The sequence below is a fragment of the Mastigoproctus giganteus genome, chromosome 14 (genome assembly GCF_048544385.1).
Source record: "Mastigoproctus giganteus isolate SK-2022 chromosome 14, ASM4854438v1, whole genome shotgun sequence".
In the NCBI taxonomy this organism is placed as follows: domain Eukaryota; kingdom Metazoa; phylum Arthropoda; class Arachnida; order Uropygi; family Thelyphonidae; genus Mastigoproctus; species Mastigoproctus giganteus.
This window is the reverse complement of record NC_143588.1, coordinates 107,253,361-107,275,991: the sequence shown is the minus strand read 5'-3', so window position 1 is coordinate 107,275,991 and position 22,631 is coordinate 107,253,361. Positions and strand designations below refer to the sequence as shown.

General features: G+C 39.8%; 1 protein-coding gene across 6 annotated transcripts in view; it reads left to right on the top strand.

Annotated features, from left to right (window-relative positions):
• LOC150075507 (uncharacterized) overlaps window positions 1-22,246 on the top strand; it is a 112,519-nt gene extending 90,273 nt beyond the window's left edge. The window contains exons 2-4 of one of the 6 annotated variants that reach the window (XM_090389027.1): window positions 17,454-17,885; window positions 18,010-18,122; window positions 18,747-18,856. In XM_090389027.1, the coding sequence (XP_090245153.1) occupies window positions 17,454-17,885; window positions 18,010-18,098 (521 nt within the window). In that variant the 3' untranslated portion in view covers window positions 18,099-18,122; window positions 18,747-18,856. Of the gene's footprint in view, window positions 1-17,453 lie in introns of all 6 variants that reach the window. The other 5 variants (XM_090389028.1, XM_090389025.1, XM_090389024.1 and 2 more) reach the window with 5 other exon arrangements.
• The last annotated feature ends 385 nt before the right edge of the window (window positions 22,247-22,631 follow it).

The window sequence follows — 22,631 nt, the reverse complement described above, 5'->3', positions numbered from 1 at the left end:
GAAACTCGGTTCTTCATCCAAAAAACAGGCAAATCGATAGCAGAACACACGCAATACAGATGACACAATATGGTCTAAATTGCAGATGTGATTAACGCCATATTCACCAAAACCCCTACAACCACCAGCAGTAAGGTAGCTTTTTATAAAAAAAAAAAAAAAAAAAAAGAAAAAAAGATATTATATTGCAATCAAGGACAACAGGGGAGAGGGAGGACTGGAGCTGGAAATCCCAAGTCAAAAATGATAGATTAAGAAAACAACTCCCTTATTAGCTCATTTCCAGCTCTAATCCCAAGGAAAAAGTTAAATTTCGAATGTTATGCGACTACATATGTACTCCCCCTTAAATGGGTTAAAACTGAATAAATAATAAAAATCATAAATGGTAACTTCAAAAATAAATTAATATAAGGACCAGTCAGGTTTGCACCTGTAGCTTCTCATAGGAGTGGCCTGGATATGGAAAAAGCATACCTTGTGATGTACAGAAATGATGAAGGAAACAACATCGACACAATAACGGAAACAAAACGCACAGAGGGACTTTATTCAAAAATGGCAACATAGCACTGGCTGCCATGATACAGATGCATCACTGCCAAAGATGGAACAAGGGGAAGAGGTGGTGCTCAGTAGGAGATATGGCCACCCCTAATGTCGATGCAGGCTTTGCACCGCCTGTCTATACTTAGAACAACGTTGTTGATACGTTCTTGTGGTAACATCGTCCATTCCTCTGGCAGCACCGTCTTCAGCTGGTGAACATTTTCTGGTGGGTGTGGATATGCCACAAGGCGTCTCCCCAGAGCATCCCATATGTGTTCAATGGGATTTAGATCGGTGGGGAACGGGAAGGCCAATCCATACGAACAATGTCCTCACTTTCAAAAGCATATCAACAGCTGCAATGCGATGGGGTGTGGCGTTATCATCCATAAACACGAACTCGGGGCCAATTGGCACCACGGAACAGACGCACATGGGGAAGGATTACCTCCATCCAAGATAACGCCTCTCCAGACGAGAACACCTGGACCGCCATATCGATTCCTTTCAGTGATGTTTGCGGGGTGATACCGTGTGCCAACCTCTCGCCAGATCAGCTAATGTTCAGAAACGCTGCTGAGACTGAATCTACCGAGACTGAATGAAATCTTGACCAAATCACCAGAATTATTATAAAATGCGAGCTTTATTTGTATGAGAAATGAAATAATTTAATGCAAAATTAATTAATATGTAGGACAACCTGTATTTGTAATTACAATATTAATTTAATATCAATTTTATTTTAAAGTTACTGCTATTAAGTGAATATAATTTTCTAAACAATGTCATTATTTTAAATATCAAAAATTTGTATAAAATTGTACACTGTATTTAAAATTTGTACACCCTCCTAGCCCATTGGCTGTTCAGCGGGTGAACCTAAGGTTAATAAACAGATAATAATAATAATACTCTCATCAGTAAAAAGTACCTTAAGTAAAGATTTTGTGGTTGTAACCTTTAGAAATAGAGTTGGTCCTTAAGGTTTGCACACCAGTGCATCAATAACATTAGCAGTTACAGAAATATATTTTTGTTTGGTTGGTTGATTCTAATATAAGAAGTTCATCAAGGAAGACGTGGCTCAACGGCACTAAATAAGCAGGAGAGGAATTAAGACGCCAGTGAGCGTTTCCAGGGTAACATTCATGCTTTAGAAAATTAAGAATGATATTCTTTGATAGCGTTTAGTTGTAATTTTGAACCTGATTATTTGAACATACTGTAGTTGGCGAGTTTCATTTTTGAATGTGAAGTTTAGCAGGATCAGATCTTGTTGTTGCGACTTGAACCATTGGTCATTGTTCTCGAAACAATGAATGCCATGCTGTGCATTGGCATTCTGGACAGTTTCGCTCTTTCTAAACTGTGAAAGCAACATTATTATTGTTATTATTATATTATTTCTCCCTGATGGAGTCTACCCCGTGACGGGTAATGGTACCAAGTGTGGCTGTTATGTCTGGTGCACAGAGTGGTTGTTATATCTGGTGTATGTTGGCCGAGGAACCCTCTGATTATCCGACAGGTGTTCATTGATTGCAACTTTCTGGAGTTCCTTGTAGGTGTTCTCTGGAAGACCTATTGATGCTAGGCTGTTATGAAATGTCTTTAACATCATATCGGTAATTGACACGATTCTCTGGATGGTTGTTACTTCTTGCATACGCAACCTCTCTTTGATCTCCTGTCTTAGGTCTGTGTACTTCCTGATATTTTCGTCTTGGGTTTCATGGAGGTTGGCAGTGTTGAGCAGCGCTATGTCGATCAGATAGGTAGCTTTTCCTTCTTGTCAAAAAGAGTTATATCCGGTCTGTTGTGCAGGATTGTCTTGTCCGTCATAATGGTACCGTCCCAGTACAGCTTGTGGGTTGCGGTCTCTAGTACGGCCAGGGGTCTCCATACTTGATACTGATGTATTATCCTGGCTACCTGCTTGTGAGTACAAGTGTACTCCGTCTGAGTGATCACCTTGCATCCTGCCGCAATGTGTTGAATCGTTTCTGAGGCCAGGTGGCATCGTTCATATGTGTCACTTGGCACTCCGAACTCCTTAGCGATAGATTTTTTATAGTTCCTGGCGTTGATTACTTGGCCTTGAATGACGAGCATGAATCCTTCGGTCTCGGGGAAGAACGTCCCGCTCGTGAGCTTTGCAGTGGAAGCCATTTTATCTATGGAGTCTTGATGGAGGTCATTGTAGTGTCTATTATGGAGTGTTTTCTATACCCATCTTTCTAGCTTCGTTTGTTCCCTCTGGGAGGAAGGGGTCTCCTCGCTTAGGTTGAGTAGGGTATGCCGCTATGGTTAATTGCTCCTTACTTCCTTTACTCATCCACTTGCATAGTTTCTGTTGTTCGGCCATGATATTCTGGCTCTCCAAGTGATGCGATATCGTCTTTGTTATGTAGCTGGTCGGGATTTTGCACATCGTTGAGAGACAGGTGATCTGCCTGTATTTTGGTCGGGTTTCTTGTATCTTGGTCTTTAGCCTTCAGATATGTGATTCCTTGTGTAAGAAACTCTGGGATTGTCTCTGCTTGCCTTATCATTTGGGTAAACTGCTCTGATAGGTGCTTGTGTGTGCAAGTGAGCTGCCTGTGCCAGTAGTTATATGTCTGCGCGCGTAGCACAGTGATATCGTCACCGTCCTCCCCACACCGGGTGGAAAAGTCCCGGGTTCGAATCCCGGCGATGACGCGAGGAACTTTAATGGGCTTTTTTCACTCCGTGGCTGAGTTAGTCGGTCTCAGGCATAGATAGCAAGGTTTTCCCCCAGAAACTGGGGGGTTTTCGTCCACCAAAACAGACAAATCGACCATAGAACACACGCAATTAACAGATATAAGACACAGCACAGCAGATGAATTTAATTATTCGGGTGGCCTAAATATAATAGTTTTTTGTGCCAGTAGTTATGGACGTCATCTATTACTGGGGTTCGCCACTTGTGGGACTTCCTGATCGACTGTTGTACATTCATTTCGATGCTCTACTTCATGCGTTGGCGTTTCTTCCTTCGTGGGTGGTCACTAGAGTAGCTGCGCAGGAAGCACTTCCAGCTGGTTGGGCTGGACAGTCTTGCCCTTCCCTTGTGGTAGCCATACCGGGGACAGGGCCATTTGCTCCACTGTCTTTCGAGGGAGACTGTCTCCCATTTTACGAAACCGGCCTCTCTGTCTATTATTATTATTTTTATATACATTAAAATAATTTTCCTCAGGGTGATATTTATTCACCCAATGGAAAAGAGGAATGCAGGGTTACGTGAAAATACGTAACAAATACTAAAATACGTAACAGAAGTTTGTACTGTGGTAAAACAAGCTTCTGTTTTAACGTGGTCATGCTAGATAAACCTCATTCACGCGCTTTGTTTATTTAGCATGACCACGCGGTACCATTCTTGATTTCAATATGTAACGTATTTAGGTATTCATAACTGAGGAAGAGACACACACAATGTTGAAAGATTCTGTAAGTATTTTATTTTATCAAAAGAAGCAAGCGCAGGAAGCAGGGGACGAATCCCCCTAGTACTTATTATTATTATTACAGTATTATTATGCTGGTCATACAGTGCGACGTAGACACGTTCGCTTCCTCCAAGGCGGACTCGAACCCGGGTCCATCAGGCTGATAGCCCAGTGTCGTAACCACAGGGCCATCGCGCCTCTTATTATTATTATTATTGCTATTATTATAATTATTATACTTGTGTTATTATTTCTCCCTTGATGGGGCCCTCGTTGGTAGCACAGTCGGTAAAATCGACGTCGTCCCCACACCGGGTAGAAAAGACCTGAGTTCGAGTACCATCGATGACGGGAGGAACTTTTATGGGCCTTTTTCACAACTTGCTGAGTTAGTCGGTTAGGTGAGGGTAGCATAGTTTTTTTTTTCTCCCGGAAAATTGGGTTTTTCGATCAACAGACAGAAAATCGATCACAGAACCCACGCAATTCACAGACAGTATACACGGAGAACATGGCCTTAGTCGCTTATGCTCCTAAAATCCTACAACAACCCTGATGGTGGAACCACCATCTTGGTAGAACCACCATCAGGGTTGTTGTTGCAGGTGCAATGGTACCAAGTGCACAGGGTGATTATTATGTTGGTTGTTATTACGTTGGTCGAGGAATCCTCTGATTATCCTACAGGTGTTCAGGATTGCAACTTACTGCAGTTCCTTTCAGGTGTTCTCTGGAAGGCTATCGCTGCTAGGCTCTTATGTAGAGTGTTTGGCACGATACCAGTGGAACACACGCAATTTATGCACCTAAAACCCTACAACAACCAACAGCCATAAAGAAACAAGATGCAAACCACTCAAATTATAAGCGTTGCCTGTTAGATAGCACTTATAATTGGAGTAAAGGACATCGGACAGTAATGTTGATTGAGGTCAGGCGAATTTGGAGCCAATCAAGATGGGTGATATCTTCACTGTGTTCCTCGAAAAACTCGTGCGCACAGTGCGGGCCCAGAAGGGTGAAGGGTTTCTTATATTTTGGCGGATGCTGTACAACCTATTACTCAGATGCAGGACTGACAGCAGAAAAAAAAATAGATAAGTTTCTCGATTTATAATTATTAGAACCTGTGTAAGAAACTCCAGCAGAAGATGGAGCTTCTCTTACAAAATTGTAAAACGCAACAAAACTCTCAAAGACTCAAAATAAAAGAAATGCATGTATGCACACTCAATGACATTTATGTATGTGGTCTGTTTGTAGCGGCTCCAGGACCTGGGTCCATCTCCGCAAATTGTCTTTGCCTTGACTACAGAATGCCTAACCAGGGCCTGAAGTGTGCGCAGCCAACACCTCAACAACTGCTGCCTGATTCCAGTCCCATGGCACGTGGGGCCGGGCATAATCTACTATCTGCGCCTCAGTAGTGCGTTGAAATCCCGCATCCACCGGAAGTAGTGCAATACCAGTAGATGCCAAAAAACCTGTACTGAAAATGCCCAGTCCTGGGTACCAGCAGAAAAATTAAAAATAATAATAAATAATAATCATAATAAATAAACAAATAAATAAGTATAAAAGTAAAAAAAAAAAAGAAGAAGAAGAAGAAGAAGAAGAAAAAAACCAGTGGTTGACATTTCTGAACAACATCAGAGATCAAAAGAATTCAAGTCCAGGATGGCTGGTAGGTGACAGAGGGAACAGTTCAGCAAGAGTTTGTTGAATTATCCAATGTGGTGAAGCAACTGCATTCTTCTGCTGAAGACGTCGTTGGTGAAGCTTTGAAGGGCTTGAAAGTTAGTCTCATTTTTTTAAGTGTTGTCCGTTGTTCTTCATAGTTGGGGCAGGACAATAGGATGTGGTTCCAGTGTTCCTCTTCCCCATAGGAGCAATGTGAATTTGTCGCCAGTCCGAATCAGAACAGTTTCGTTTTAAGAGCACCATGTCCTGTTAGGATGTAGGACGTGCTCATGGATGGGTAGATCCAATTACAATGCGGCGTATTCATGGCAAAGGTGACATCCGAGATGAATATCTGGTGACCTCTCCAGTGGTACTTTCATCCCATCTAACCTGTCAAAGGGAGAGGAGTTTATTCCACGTGTTTATTTTTTCCTGTTTGATATTTGTAGCAGGATTGCAGTCTATTCCAAGGAGTGAGGTTGGTAGACCTTTTTTGTGTTTGTAGATGCAGCCTCTATAAGCTATATACAGGTTCAGGGGAAGGGCCCCCTGATACAACCTGCAGTGCATTAGTTGAGGTTGTTCTTGGTAATCGGTGTGTCGCAAGCAGCATGGTTCTTTGCATGGAAAGGAGTTTGGCCTGGATTTTGCTCTTAGTGACCCTATGGAACCAGATCCCAGCAGCATAGGAAGCAATTGGTAAGAACACAGCTTTATAGTAGAGAGATAAGGTTCTTTTGGTGAGTCCCCAGTCCGAACGGGAGATCCTGATGACGGCTGCAGTGAAGGCTTTGGTTTTGTTTGCCAAACTGTTCACGTGTGGTTGGAAACTCAGCCTGTCGTCCAATATGACACCAAGGTGTTTAGTTTGTGCTGCATATGGAATTTGCTTCCTGTGAATGAGCATTTTAGGGGTTCTGCGGTAATCCAACTTGTTTTTGAAGATTAGCTTTGTTTTTGTGTTTGATATTTTTAATTTATTTGTGAGGGTCCAGCTTACCAGGTCTTCCAGGACAATCTTTGCTCGTTCCTCAAGGGTCCTCCTGGATCTTCCTGCAATGCAAACAACCAAGTCGTCTGCATAGGCGAAATTGACGCCAGTCCGAATTAGAACAGTTTCGGTTTAAGAGTACCATGTCCTGTTAGGACGTGTTCATGGATAAGTAAAGATAAGCAGGGCCACTCTAAAAGAGTGGCCCTGCTAATCTTTACTTCGTACCATAACTGCTATGATTCAGTGATCACTAAGTGTATATATACTATTAAGTATCATAAGATTGAGGTCCGATCCATTATAAAATGTCTTAATTTGCAAAGCAAAGGAACTAAACCAATCCACGAAGAGAGGAAATCTGTGTTCGGGGAAAGTTGCCCATCTTATGAGTATTAAAAACTGGAAAAGACAGTCCAGGTGTGAGCCAAGCAGTATACACGATGGTCCAATAGGGAGACCTATCTCTGCCACTAACTCTACTAGCTGTCTTTGAAGACAGACATGTGATTATAAGTTATCCGTTTCCTAGCTGACAATGCTCCTGCTCACAAGGAGAGCTGCTTTCACGGGGCCGCAGGATTTCATACTGATGGGGTGGTAATTAATGAGGTGGAAGCCTGGTTTTTTAATAAAAAAACCAGGAAATTAGGAAATTTCTTCAGAGAAAAGAAAGAAATATCCAGCCACGTTTGAAATCCCTAACTCAAATATTTTTAGGTAAGAATAAGTATTTATTGACCGCCCCTCACACAGACACTTTTTATAATAATTGTTTAGGAAATGGATGCTTCTTTCATAATTTCTGGATATATGAACAATTGCCATGTCATTGAAAGGATTAAGGGTTTCTAATATTTTGGATGGACGCTTACAACCTATTCCTCAAAAGATGCAGGACTGACAGCAGAAAAAAAAAAAATACATGAGTTTCTGAGATTCATATTGTATTAAAGATTATTATTACTTAATTTTGTATGGACGTCTTAAATTTAAAAGATCAGATTAGATTAAAGATCCTAGCATTTTGTTGCCTCTCCAGAATAGAGCTTCTTAAGGGGTGGATCGCGAAACATTTTTGAGGAAGCAAGGAGAATATTGATTACATATTTGATTGGGTCTAGAATATCAGATAGATAATCTAGAAATAAAACATGAATGATTCCTTGAATTTTTTTAGAAATTATCTCAAGTTTATTTTTTTTTTTACATGAAAGCATTTATCTTTTTTGCTTATTTTTACCCTCTGTCTAGTATTAAAACTTCCTTCCCAACTAAGAACTTCCGAGTTTTCTAAGTTATTTTCTTCTCAACTTTGTACTACTTGAAGCCGGTATATTTGAGGTATCTCAGCCGATCAGCCTCTACTTGACACCAATGCGTAGATTGTAGAAAAGATAAGGAGGAGCAACATTCTCTGTTACCCTAGCAACGACAAAATCGATGGTGCAAAGAAAGTCTCCACCACCTCCGTATCACTAGAATCCTGATGATGCCGGTGACATTTACTCCGAGAATGGAAGCGATATATGAACAACGCGAAAAAAAAAAAAAAAAAAAAAGGACCACAAACGCCGAAGGTTTAGTAAAAACATTAAAGAATAGTGCTGTATACACTGATGATCAAAGAGATAGGGTGACTAGCTAATGCGATAAAATAACCCTTATTTTATGAGAATGTTAAAAGTTCGTTAAATTCAAATAAAAACAACATTACACATACACAGACGTTGGGTTGGTCATTAACTAGCAGACTGCAGTTCGTCTCACTGGGTAGACTGGAAAATAGACTAAAAGTCTCCAATCCGTGACCTTCAGAAGGCGCCCTTGGTGACACGAGACAGCTAGTCTACCTGCTGGTGTGTTTAATGAATGATTAATGAGAGAGACAGAGAGATGAATAAGTAGATGGAAAGAGAGAGATGGAAGTATACTTGGACTGTGCACTGGAGGAAGTTCAGATGAGTAGCGCCGAAATACGAAAATAAAGGGAAAAAATAAACAGAACAGGAATATAGGTGCATTGAGAGGAAAGAGAGGAAGGAAGAAGTGGTAGGGAAGCGATTTGTTTATTGAGAAATCCTACAGTCAGAACATCCAATACGATTGATTGGAACTGAATCATTAATTCAGAACATCCAATTAGTTAATTAAATAAAACGGCTTTCTGAGTTAAAAAAAAAAAAAGCAGGAAGGAGCATTGGAACGACTAATGGGAATCGAGTTATTACTGAGGAAGAAAAGAAAAAGAAATAATAATTGCTGTATTTTTATTAGTCAGATACGTCTAGACAAATATTTTTAAACGGCCCAAATATAAAATATAAAATTTCATGAAAATTCATCCAATGGGAATCGGGTTGTGACATGCGGATGGACAGACAGACATGGTGAAGACATTAGGCGTATTATTCATATATACTAATGCGGCTTAATAAAAGTTACCACAGTGGAGTAGAAGACTACGTAACATTTTTTTTTTTTAATTTCAACTTTAACTTCTTATTTAAAAAAAAATAAAAATAAATAAGTAACGGGATTTTAAATAGAAAATTAACACAACTTGATCATTCTCGAGAAAATAATGTTTGTTAAGTAAGTTTAAATCACTATTAAAAATATGTAAAACTAGCTCCTAAGTCAAAGGTGATTTTTTGGTAGTTTTATTCGGGGAGGATGGTGTGTAACAGGAAAAAGACCTACACACCTTAGCAAAAGTTCTGAGCACTTGCATCATTCTCTATTACTGGGTTAGGAAAGATCGTTGATCATGAGTTCAAAAAAGAATTCAATGTGCAATAAGGGGGGGAAATGTATATGACTGAGTAACAGGGGGTTGATAAAAAAATAATAAAATCAATGGAAAGATATGTAATTTTTATAAATTAGGAGTAGTACTATTAATTAATGGGAGAGGACGGATGGCGACTGTAGAAAAATTATTTTAATTACTCAGCTGATGCAAAGTGGGCACGGGTTTCGATTATCCTTTAAAAAAAAAACAGGAACAGATTTGCACCAAAACAATAAAATAATTACCTTTACATAGGCTGATAATTTTATTCGCAGAATGGCAGCGCCACTGTACAAGCACTCAAGTTTCGGTGAACTGCCGATAGATGGCAGGAGAGTGTATTTCCAAGAATACGCTGACATAGTTGCAAGTTCTGACATGTTTCAAACTGACCTTAAGTAACGTGCTGTTATTATGAATCGTTTTGTGAGCTGCATAATGGGAGATTTGAAGACAGATCAACGTTTGTTATTCGCTATTGTATTCTATGTAGTATGAGTGCTACGGTGACTGTGAGAGAAATAGCAGAGGTTTACAGAGAAGACAAGTGTTTGAAGAAAAGCTTAAGTTTTCAAGTGGCATTAAAGAAGGCCGAGAATCTGTGGCCACAACTACCACTTTCGAAGACTTATTAAGTCCTCTTACGAGTGGGTTCATCAAAGTAGCAAGTGTATACACCTCGAAGGTGATTATTTTGAAAAGAAGAGGCACTGACAGACCTCAACGAGGAAGATTTAAATTAAGGTAGACCACTCCTCGAATTAAATGATCGAACTTGTGTATATATACCGCGAGAGAGAGAGATAGACAGAAAGAAAATTAAACGTTATCGATTTTTGGGGCTGGTGTAAAGAAGTGATTAATAAGATGAATTGGGTACTTAAAGTTTTAAATGTGTTGCGTAAGAGAATAAGTTCTATAAATAAGTCGATGGGTAGATATGTAATTTTTCCAAATTAGGAGTAGTACCACTGATTAGTGTTGCTCTCGTCACAAGTGGCACGCGTGCCCCAGTTGGTTCCCCCCATGGATTAAGTTGTCTGGGAGATGATTCATGATTTTCATCACTTTCACGTCATCGCAGCGAAGATCCCCTTTTTAAATGGTGTCATGATGGATGTTGGTAGATGTGCATTAAATCTGGTCATTGTTCTAAGACAGGGGTTGACAGAGTGTGGCCCGCGAGCTTTTTGTATGCTGCCCGAGGCAGTTTTTATATCTAAATTTATTGAGAAGTGTTGTTTTCTAATATGTATGTTGTGCAATGTATATACATAGCAGTGATATCACAACACTAACCAGATATACGCCCCCCCCCACACAATTTTTATCATCGTATTTTCATCAATATTGGCCCGTTGATGAAAAAGTTTGAGAACCACTGTAATCTACGATAAACTATTGAAAGGAAACAGGGTCATTAAATTTATGGGTAAGCCGATTACCATATGTATGCAACTGAGTGTTATCTTTTGTTTTTAAGGCAAATATGAAACTAGATAGGTTTTAATAATTTAAGAAATGCAGTCAGAATAACCACGTTTATAGTCTTTCCATACGTTTTCGTCTTCTTCTTCCAACCAATCTTCCCCACCCGGAACTTTATCACGAAATCTTTCCAGTAATCCGAAATGGAACTGCAATATCAAGACTTACATTTGGTCGCCACAACCAGCCAGCCCAAGTCTCTTCTCAGAGAGTAATAGAAACTCCTCTCTTACACTTGCTGATGTTGAACAGCGATATTTACCTTAACGATCAGTGTGCCCACGTACGTATATTGCTTGTGGAGAGAGTTCTGTGTCGTACACCTCCGCAATATCCGATAGGAGGAAAGCGAACTATTAAAGGCTTTCCTGTTATTGTCGGCTGGACATAGACGAGACTGGATTAACAGAGGTACAAGTCAGTAATCTCTTACTAGTACCCAAAAAAAAAAAAAGATTTGACAAAAATATAAAATCACAATTCAGATATGGAAAGAATATCAGAGCTTCTAATATAACAAGAAAACGTAGTGGAAAACTTCATTTTTAAGATAGTTTGCGTTTTATTCACAAGTGCAATTCCGATGGTCAGATAAGGGCACAAGAAATAGTGGTGGAGATGAAATACTAATAGTCTCCTACCAATAATTCGATGTGTCATACAGATATCACAAAGAACAAAATCACTGAGGTAAAAGGTTTTGAAAACAAAAGAAATTTTTCTTACTTAGAAAGGAGAAATGCAGAAATTACAATAAAAGAGAAAATAATATAGTCTTTATCCATTTATTTTTTATAGGATTCACGCCGGTCTTTCTCATACGCAGGTTGGAGAGTGAGTATGCGACACCATCCATATTGTAACACCTTTAATCCAGATAAGATTATTATTAATTTTTTTAATCGCCATGGGCCCTGGTGAAAACGTTTCACTGGGCTGGAGTGCTTTTCCATGTAGCGGAATTAACACTCCCACACAATCTCCTGGGAAGTTTATCCGCCTACTCTAACCTATCCATGGTACTAACTAACTGCTACCTTCTTTCAATAAAAACTATAGCGCGTGTTGCAGATCGAAGGTTAGAAGATGCGCATTACCCAGCCGGCATCCATTAATGATATCTAATTTTGGTCTCTTGAACAATTACCGCGTATCTCCTAACAAATTCAAATTACAGAAGTGAAAGTGCGAAGGTTCTCTTATGTCCCAATCTTTAACCTGTTCGTGGCCCTTTTTTTTAAAAAGATCTCCTTTAAAAAATAGAATATCCATTAAAAAACGAAGGTGGATCAAAAATATAAAATATCAAGAACGGTATCGTGATCACTAAATTCAGCATTTACAGAACAGCATGTTAAAAGCTGTATTTTCTGTCTTTCTTTATCATATATCTAATTCTTTCAAAAAATTCACCCATCATACTCACCGAATTGTCGTAGACACCAAATTGTCATGTACCATATTGTAGCTCTTTTTGGGTAGAACAGCTGGTAGGATCACTATCCTCCCCACAGTGGCAAAGACCTTTATGGGCCTTTTTCACAATGTGGTAGAGTTAGTCGGTCTCAGATGAGGATGGGATAGTTTTTTATCCAGAAAACAGAAAATCGACCTCAGAACACACGTAATTTACAGAAAATATACACAGAACAACATGGCTTTAGTCGTTGATGCTCCTAAAACCCTACGATAACAACAACTACTGTATTGTCGCATACACCGAACTGTCATGCACCAAATTGTCGCGTATACCGCATTGTAGCACAACGAATCGACGTGAACCCGATTTATTTTAAAAAAATAATAAATAAATAATGTGACAATTATTTCGTTATATAATACTAGGAAGAAGTCGAAGCTGTTGTCAGGAGTACAAGGGTGGAATGGTGTTCAGAAAATTTAAAGTAATCGCATCACGTAATTTGTGAATGGCTCCTTAGCCGGATATATAATTCATCATCTGCTAAACGATGCAGGACTTTTCGACATCGAAGATTTATTTTGTATATTGTTTTGCTTATAATTCGTATTTTCAATCATTGTTTAATAAATCTGTTATTAATAAAACCTAGTTGTCATATATAATAATTAAGGTTACACAAGTACTGCGTTATTAATTTTTTACAATATTGACTTGAAAATTCAAATGTTTTCAATGCAATAACCTCTGATATTTTCTACCATCACGTCAACAAGCGCCATCTATGATTACTAATGTAAACTAGACATTTTTATTAAGGCTGTGGTCTGTAGAGCACTTCGCAGATCTTCTAATGTCTGTTTCTGTATTATTATTATTTTTTAAATTTTATTTTTTAGCTAATTGAATGTTCAAATTCTGGATTCACAATTTCGGGGAAAGTTTCTGAATATAAAAACATATATATGATCTTCGAAAGTAGAAAAAAGCAAAAGTATTAAAAAATTTAGAGACTATACAAGAGGCAACTCGCGCCATCTGTGGACAATTTCATAATTGACTGTGGAACATTCTTATCCGGTGTTTAATTAATTTCGATAAATAACCATCTTTTGGTAAATAAAATAAATTTAATTACCAAAAGATTTTTGTAATTAAAATTACCAAATTTAAATAACTTTCAATTAACAAAAATGTTAACTCTAAATAAATTGCCGTTCTTGTATAATCACCCTTTTAAGTTTAATTATTAATGTTTTCAACATTAACCATATGAGGGAAAGTTACAATGGCACCAATTCGGAATGTTACATCCTCGTGGGTGACACAGGTTGGTATTTGGAATTATTCTTGGAATATCTAGTGTTATTGTTTCAACTAAATCTACCTTCTTTGGTCTTCTCAATAAGGTACGCTGGTGTGGAAAACTTAAGGACCATCACTATTTCTAAATGTTACAACCACAAAATCTTCACTTAAGGTACTCTTTACTGATGAGAGTAGATTCAGTCTCAGCAGCGATTCTGGACGTCAGCTAATCTGGCGAGAGGTTGGCACACGGTATCATCCCGCAAACATCACTGAAAGGGATCGATATGGCGGTCCAGGTGTTCTCGTCTGGGGAGGCGTTATCATGGATGGACGTACACAACTCCAGATACTGGAAGGCGGTGCTGTTACCGGTGCACGCTACTGTACTGAGGTAATCCTTCCCCATGTGAGTCGGTTCCGAGGTGCCATTAGCCCTGAATTCGTGTTTATGGATGATAACGCCACACCCCATCGCACTGCAGCTGTTGATATGCTTTTTAAAAGTGAGGACATTGTTCGTATGGATTGGCCTTCCCGTTCCCCGCCGATCTAAATCCCATCGAACACATGGGACGTTCTGGGGAGATGCCTGGCGGCACGTCCACACCCACCAGAATATGTTAATCAGCTGAAGATGGTGCTAACAGAAGAATGGACGATGTTACCGAAAGAACTTATCAACGACATTGTTATAAGTATGGACAGGTGGTGCAAAGCCTGCATCGACATTAGGGGTGGCCATATCTCCTACTGAGGACCACCTCTTCCCTTTATTCCATCTTTGGCAGTGATGCATCTGTATCATGGCAGCCAGTGCTATGTTGCCATTTTTGAATAAAGTCCCTCTGTAACGTTTTGTTTCCGTTGTTGTGTCGGTGTACCTCACGAGGTTCCTTTGGCATGCTTTTCCCATATCCAGGCCACTCCTGTGAGAAGCTACAGGTGAAAACCTGACTGGTCCTTAAGTTTTGCACACCAGTGTATTATAAAGATCAGGTTTCTGGTCCCTTAGTTCGTTAGCTCTGCTCACATTTGTCGAATCCATTCCTCTGTGTCTTCCTGGAATTCCTTTCCTTATATATCTTTTAACTTTTGATGTTCTCTTCAAGTTTTCCTTTGACTGAAGTAAAACTTCCCACTTCTGAGGACGTCTGGCAAGCGCAGGGAGATAAAGTGACTGGAACTAATCATACGAAACAATCAAAATTTTTTGGCCTTTCAAATCCATAACTATCAGTTTTTTAAGCAAAGCAAGGCAATCCATACACTGAATACCAGCTGGCATTGATTTAAATGGATCTGTGATTTCTACAAAATTTTTGTCTTCTATTAACTGGGCCAATGAAACAATCACGCTAGATATTCCAAGAACATTTCCAGTTAATATTTATTTCATAGTAGCATCAGAAGTTTCTAAACAGTTGGCATAATTACCGTCCTCTCCATACTGGGTGGAAAAGACCTGAGTTCGAATCCCGACGGGGGGGGGGGGTATCGGTATTTTTCACAATATGGCAGAGTCAGTTGTTCTCAAGCGAGGGTAGCATGGGTTTTTCGCCCATTAGGCAGCAAATCGATCACAGAACACACGCAATTTACACACACAATATATACAGTGCAAATATGGCCTAAGTCACTGATGGGCCCAACAACAACAAACAACCAATGCTATGTGGACGTGTGTATATGTAAAGGGCGGCTCCTAGAACGTCAGTTCAATTCTGCCTCGTACACCTGTGAAGAATAGTACCACTATAAAAGGGCCACAATTGTGATTGGTGTAGGTTTGTGAGTATTATGTGTGTGTGTTCTGTTTTGGCCGCTTGGCTACCCAGAAGCATCAATCACCTGGAGAGGAGATGGTTCTGGGTACTTGTCCACACCACGGTAAGGTGGGCCAGTCCATGTTAACCACGTACTGCCTCAAAAGAGACTCTGGCCCATCTGGTGTTGCCAGAAGGTACGCCAGGATCCTCTGGGAGCCCATTCCAGAGGGGGGAGGGGGAACCCACCCATGATGCTGGATATGGAAAAGAAATGAATAAAAATGAAATAATAAATGAAGTAGAAGAAAATAAAATAAAACATGTATAACAAAAATAAGATTAAAAATATATAATATATTTTTTAAATAATAAATAAATAAAAATAAAAAGAAAGAAGGTAGTGGTGCTGTAAAAAAATAATTAATTAAAAAAATGAATAATAAGTAAAGAAAAAAAAAGCCAGTGACACTGATACAAAAAAAAAAAAACTTAATTTTGTCTGCGGGCCGAATCCAGAGGAAAAAATTTCTTGAGGATTTGAGTTTACATATTCAACAATTATTAACGGAGATCTAACTAGCTATGCATGAACAGGGCCATTGTGCTGTATCCTGTTGAGATCTGTCGACACTGAACGCGTTCGCAGAAACGCCTTGAGCGACAGCCTGAAGAATCAGATAAGACTCCAAGCTTTGAAGCAAAGACGACTCCTGTCCTGGCTGAAAATTAGTAAATACACGAAGAGGGAGTCTGAGATCGTCATACAGGGAGAAATGAAACAAGGTGTGATCCCAACTTTCTGGTGATGCACACGAACAGAGGTCTGTTTGTGATAAACTGAAACTAAAAAGACTCTGGTTCATTGATCCATGTCCTATCAACAGGTAAGACGTAAATTTACAGAGAACTACATACTGAGGACTTTGCTAGCAAGGATAAGGAGTTGATTACCCCTTTGTATAAGGCAATGGTCAGGCCTTATACCTCAGAACGAGTACAGAGAAGGGTAACGAGACTGGAGAGGGAAACAACGGGGTGCTCTTACCAAGGAAACACTTAAGTTCTGAAAATTGCAGCGTCTGGAGACTAGGTACCTGCGAGGTGATCTGATTGAGGTGTTTAAGGCTTTGAATGGATTGAGCAAGTTCAGTGCTGAAGAGATTCTTCCTCTTGATCAGATTACGCACTTGAGGGGGCATAAATTCAAATTGAAGAAAGACAATTGTAGAATAGATGTGCGAAAATTTGTCTTTAGCCAGCGACTGATTGATTGCTGGAACAAACTTTCATCTGTTATTTATCTAAATCAGATTAAGAATTCGTTATTTTGAAAGCAATTATTAAATTTTATATCACAGAAACTTTCTTAATAAATCAGTCTCTAATAAACTGAATTCGACTTTGGAGTTGACCAAGACGGTTACAAAAATAAGTATCACTATTTGAAGGACGATAAAAGCGCCATGAGAAAATGGTGAAATATTTAAACTGTTAATGCAGTTTTATTAAAAAAGAATTTTATAAAATTACGTTATACATTATAATATTAATTAATTGGTTATAAAACAATAGTAATTTATTGATTGAGGCTTTAATATACAAATAACATGTTATTTGTACATTTTGTACGTTTGATCTTCGTAGTTTAATGCCTTTGTGGTAGATGATGGCTACGTCATTTGCCATATATTTAGAAAGGTGCAAGTTCAAATCCTTTCGATACTGCCAGGAATTTCTTGAGGACTTTTCTAACAGGACTGTTAATGGGCCTGATGGAGAGGAACAACTGTTGTCCGGGATTTTTCCCTGGTGTTTTCGTCTAGAAATTTATACACACGTAAACTTCTTTATCGGGACAATAATTATTGAATTATGGTAGTGGATTTTTTATGACTCATGGAATTATTATTTTACGACAGATTTTTATCTCTTATTATCTTACCAGATTCGTATGTTTTATCTACTTATACAGATACTGGCATCACATCCCGTGCTGTTCCTCCCCACACTAGTCATCAGAGCTCAGTAGAACCAACATATAAAATGGCCACATCCGTACAAGTGGAAGCGTGTGTACATAAATCGGATATTGAAGCAATCCGAGCATTTCAAAATGTATTCCTGAGAAGAGGATCAAAAGCAACCACAACAGAGTTGAGACGGGAGTCGAAGTCTACTTCCATGGATGAGGTGCTCGATTCTTTATTGGCTATCCCTGCTAGTTCTCGATCGTCTAGTCCAACATCTCCACGTCACATGAGTTCCACGCGGCAACGATCTACAAGTCCCGCAGTCCGTTCTCATACAGGAGCCATCAGCCCTCTATCACCAAGTGCAGAGGAGGTCGGCCAGCATCCAGTTTTCCTTCAGCCGGAGGTTGTCGACAACCAGGAACTCGATCAGGGTAAGGACACTGACGCAGCTGCCTTAACTGCAACATTGCCCCTCCCGTCACCCGAAACCTTGCCCCCACCCCCTTCGGAGCTATACCAGAGCTCACAGATGACCAATGGTTCCTTCTGTCACAGCACTGAGGATCCGCGAAGGCAGTCCGTGGACAGTTACAGGCACTCATCCGACAGGGCAGCCACAGCAACCGCCATCCCGGAGACACTGAAGTCACCAGGAACAGCTGACCAGGGTAAGTATGATGGCTTCTCTAGTGCATGCTTACATGACCACAGCAGGCATATTTCTCTGCACGATACCCTTTCATCAAAAACAGCTTTGCACGCATCCAATGAAACATTAAATTCCGATGCAGTTGGCTCATGTGGAATGAATATATCTAATTGCACTCCTAGTTTTCGCACTCACCAAAACTTGTTTTTGCAGTGTATTGGACTGTGTTTTGTGAATGATATTAACCGGAAATGTGCTTCTAATCCCTTGCATGATTACCGAATGGAAACATTTCAAAAATCTTCTCATTTTTATGTGCAACTCCCTGCAGAATTAGAAACTTCGGAAAGGATGGAGGGGTTTCCTCCTGTGGTCGCATGGAATGAATGTCGTAATAATGTGCATGCCCCCTCTCTTTTTGAGCCGTCCTGCATGACTAAAGCACCATTCTCTGTCCTATTTAATAACCAATTTTTAGGAAAGGTGGTGGATGATCTGTCTATGTCCCTTGTACAAACACCGATGTCTTCTGTCATGAGCACTCACCCAGAGGGCGCTAGTGTAGAGAAAGACCGCGTTGTCTCTAGCAAGTACATGTGTTCTCCAACTCAGACTGATAATCTAATTATTCACCCCACTACAGGACCAGAAATAACTGTCAAAGCATCCACCGGCTCTGCAGATGAAGCCATCAATGACGAAAGACCACCAACTCCTTTAAATATTCCTCGAAAAAAAATGGCCCAACCACTGACCTTAGTCGCTGGTGGCCAAATGAAGTGCCATCGTCCCAAGTGCAGTAAATCGCTTCCAGTGGAAGAAGCACGTGCGAAATTTCGAACCTGTCCGAACTGTTACACCTACTATTGCAGTCGACAATGCAGGAAGATGCACTGGAACCGACACAGAGATCAATGCCCGTACACCCGAATCAGTAACCTTTGTAAGCAAGTCTTGATGAAGGCTCGCGACGATTCGGTTTCAAGACGACATTTTTCCACGTGTGCACGTCGAGGGTTACTTTCTCGTGGCCGGGGGGCAGTGAAGTTAGTGTTTTTATCACCGGAAGATGCTTTAGATTATTTGTGCAGTGGATGGGAAAGTGGACGTGGACAAACTCTTTATGTTGCACGCTCCGATCTTCTACCCCAAGAGATGGGCGCAGACGTATTCAGTCAAGTAAGGACATTTTGTGAAAAATACAATCCAGACAGGAAGTTCATCTTATTGGTTGCAATCTACGTCACCAATGAAGTTGCGACAATTCCAGGTAGTTGTGTAGAGCGGGAAGTGATCGTAAGAGGGGCTAAACTCCATCTCTCGCCTTCCATGCCGGAGGACGATGTTCAAACATTGATCCTCACTGTCACCAACGATTTACAGTCACCTGAGTCAAGGAAAACAGAACGGGAAGATCGAGAAAGAGGACTTAATGCGATCAGAGAGCAACTCGAATCTCGGGGCGTCGATCTGGTGCGCAGTTTTCCTGATATTTATGCAAAGTTGTTGGTGTTTGTAGAGAAGAATGAACCGTTTGTTCCATTCAATATTTTCCCAATGGACCACAGGTCTGGAAGAATGTTTATGTGCATTATCCTTCCTTGGGCTGACGGGGATATCATCTTCAATATCTCTTCTAAAACTTCCACTACCAAATCTTCTCGTCGTCGTTGGATTCTATGAACCAAGACAGCAAGCAAACAAAAAAGAAATCCATCATGTGTTCATGGTTCCTGTTCTATCTAGGATCAATTACCTCTTCGTTTTTTCTCAAGAGAAGAAAAAGAAGAAAAAATGTATCAACTGAGGTGATTTAACTCCAAATAAATGTGAAGATCTTAAGATCTCTTTAGTAACAGATTTTTATTCATCCATTCATTCCTGGGAAAATCTAATGCATTACTAACAGTGTATATCGATTCTTCCTATTTGCTCCTATATATCCTGGATCCTTCATCGGTACCATCTTTTCTGCGAAGAAGTTTCCCAAGTTATTGGTATATTTATTCCGTGAATGTGTCAAAGAAATTTATCATACCCTAAGAAATGTATTGCTAATCTTTTTAATGTTTCCTGTCTAGTTGTTTGTAATTATTGGTTAGCTCAATATTTGCTATGCTGTCGTGTTTTTTGGATTTATCCATCAATTATTGTAAAACTTTATTTTTAAAAAACAAAACGTGAACTGCCAAATGTTTAAAATATGAACAAAGAGGAGTTTTATATTGTATTGTATGAATTAACTTTAATGTGTTTTTGAAAGGAAACCGTGGCTTGTTAGTATCTGACGACCCTTGGATATCCCCATTAGAAGGGAACCACTTATCACTGATGGAACACACCCATATTAAGAACAGGAATGGGTACAAAACCTTATTTCTCTAAATAATTGTTCCAGCGGAGCAATAATTGCAACTTTCTCTGCTGGCATGATGAACGATTTCAACCAAATACCTTCGCATGCTTTTTGGACGAGTCCTGGCCTCGTCTTTATTTAAGACCAGTTCCATGTTGTACTGCAATTTCGATTGTTTTGCACCTTATGCGAGTGATGGTCAACCTATTTTTGGCTCATTGTGGTCAGTGACTCAAAATTAAGCATGACAAATAAGGAATCATTGGGGTTCCTGACTTAGCTGTCAACAGCAATGCTATTGAGGTATAAACGACCAACTAGCAACTATCCGTGTCTCCTTTCATTATACAGGGTGGTTATAAACAAAGTACGTCACTTCAAGTTGGCTGTAAGTGTAAAACCGTCTGAGCAGCTGGTAGAGTGCCGTTTGAATGAACTACAATGTATGAAGATTGAGCTATTCAATATGATGACCCTTTGTCTCCACTATATGCTGGAAACCCAGTATGGTATGGCCAACTGTTGCTGTAATTGGGAATGCAAGTGATATTACTTGTGATTTCCTTCGACTCAGACATATATTGTTGAAATATCAACATAACCAAAATTTATAAGGATTGAGGTCCAGTCACGTAAACAATTGGGAGTGAGATCTTCTGGCAGAGGTACTACTGTAACCTTCAACAAAATGGTGGATTACACCGCTGTTCTGTTTCTGCAGTGCCAAAAAAGGGCAGTGTCTTTTGGTTTGAGGAAGCAAAGCTAGAAACAAGAATTCAAAAACGATTTCGAACTCGTTTTAAGACGAATCTTTTCAGCAGAAACTGCTTGTATCAATGGCACAGAATTTTCGCAAATAGGGGATGTCGTATAATTCATGTAAACAAAAAAAGGAAAACCAAATATGAATGATGAAACAGTGGAAGGAGTGGGACATACGTTCCTCAGAAGTTCGGGAAAATCAACATTTTCCAGGCAGGAAAACTGGGTCTGCCACAACCAACCGTTTGGAAAGTGCTAGGAAGCCTTACTGCTATTAAGCAATCAAGAATCGACGTTCTTCCCACAGAGGGTGGAAAAATACCCGAGTTCGAATACCGTCGATGACGTGAGGAATTTTAATGGGCTTTTCTCACAACGTGGCCGAGTTAGTCGGGCTCAAGCGAGGGTATCATGGTTTTTTCACCGGAAACGTTGGTTTTTCGTCCAGAAAAGAGCAAATGGACCACAGAAGACTCCAATTTACAGACATAATATATACAGTGCAATAGGGTCTAAGTGGCTGATGCGTCTAAAATCTTACAATAAACAAACAGCTCCACTTTATTATCATTGAGAGGTGACAGCATGCCTGAATAAGCACTCCAAGGAAGATGGAATGGTCTTCCTTGATCTACACGATTCACAGACTTCATGCCAGTGCATTTCTGTCTTTGGGATTTCGTGAAAGATGACTTCTATAGACCACCATAACCAAGGAATGTGGTTGAACTGAAGGCCTGAGTCGCTGCTGCTGCAGCAAAAGTAATTCCCCGAAAGACTGCGCTAAGTTGTAGGAGGAACCTGTTCCTCCTACAACTTATGCCACGTTATGGAAAAAGTCGATAAAAATTCCACGCGTCATTGGCAGGATTCAACCAAGATATTTTCCATTCAGCGTTCCACTTAACAGTTTTTCAACTACAACCAGCCAAAGTGATGCACTTTAATTATAACCACTCTGTATTGGGGATGAGTCAGAGCTAAAAACTGGGAGTGACGGATTCCTCTCAAAAAAACAAATTTTTCTATTAGTTGATCGTGAATTTTTGGTTTATCTGAATGATATGTCGTCTGTGTATACCATTAACTCAAATAAATCTTCCATATTTGCTCTGATCATCCATATTTGATCTAACTATTGATTCGCCAATATAAAAAGGAACAGGAAAGATATTTTAGAGGATAAACTGCCTTTTAAGGCAACACTGAGCAATGGAAGATTTGTTATTATCATTATCATGTACTTCCTTCGATACTGAGGGAAGAAACTCCATTCTCTAACTTCAAGAAGCAACAAATCCCTTACTGGAGCCTTGTACTGAATTTCTTTGTTTCCAGGACTGTACTGGAGTGTCACCTCAATGAAGTAACCATGTGAATAATTCTGCCAAGAGAGGCAGTATGCCAATT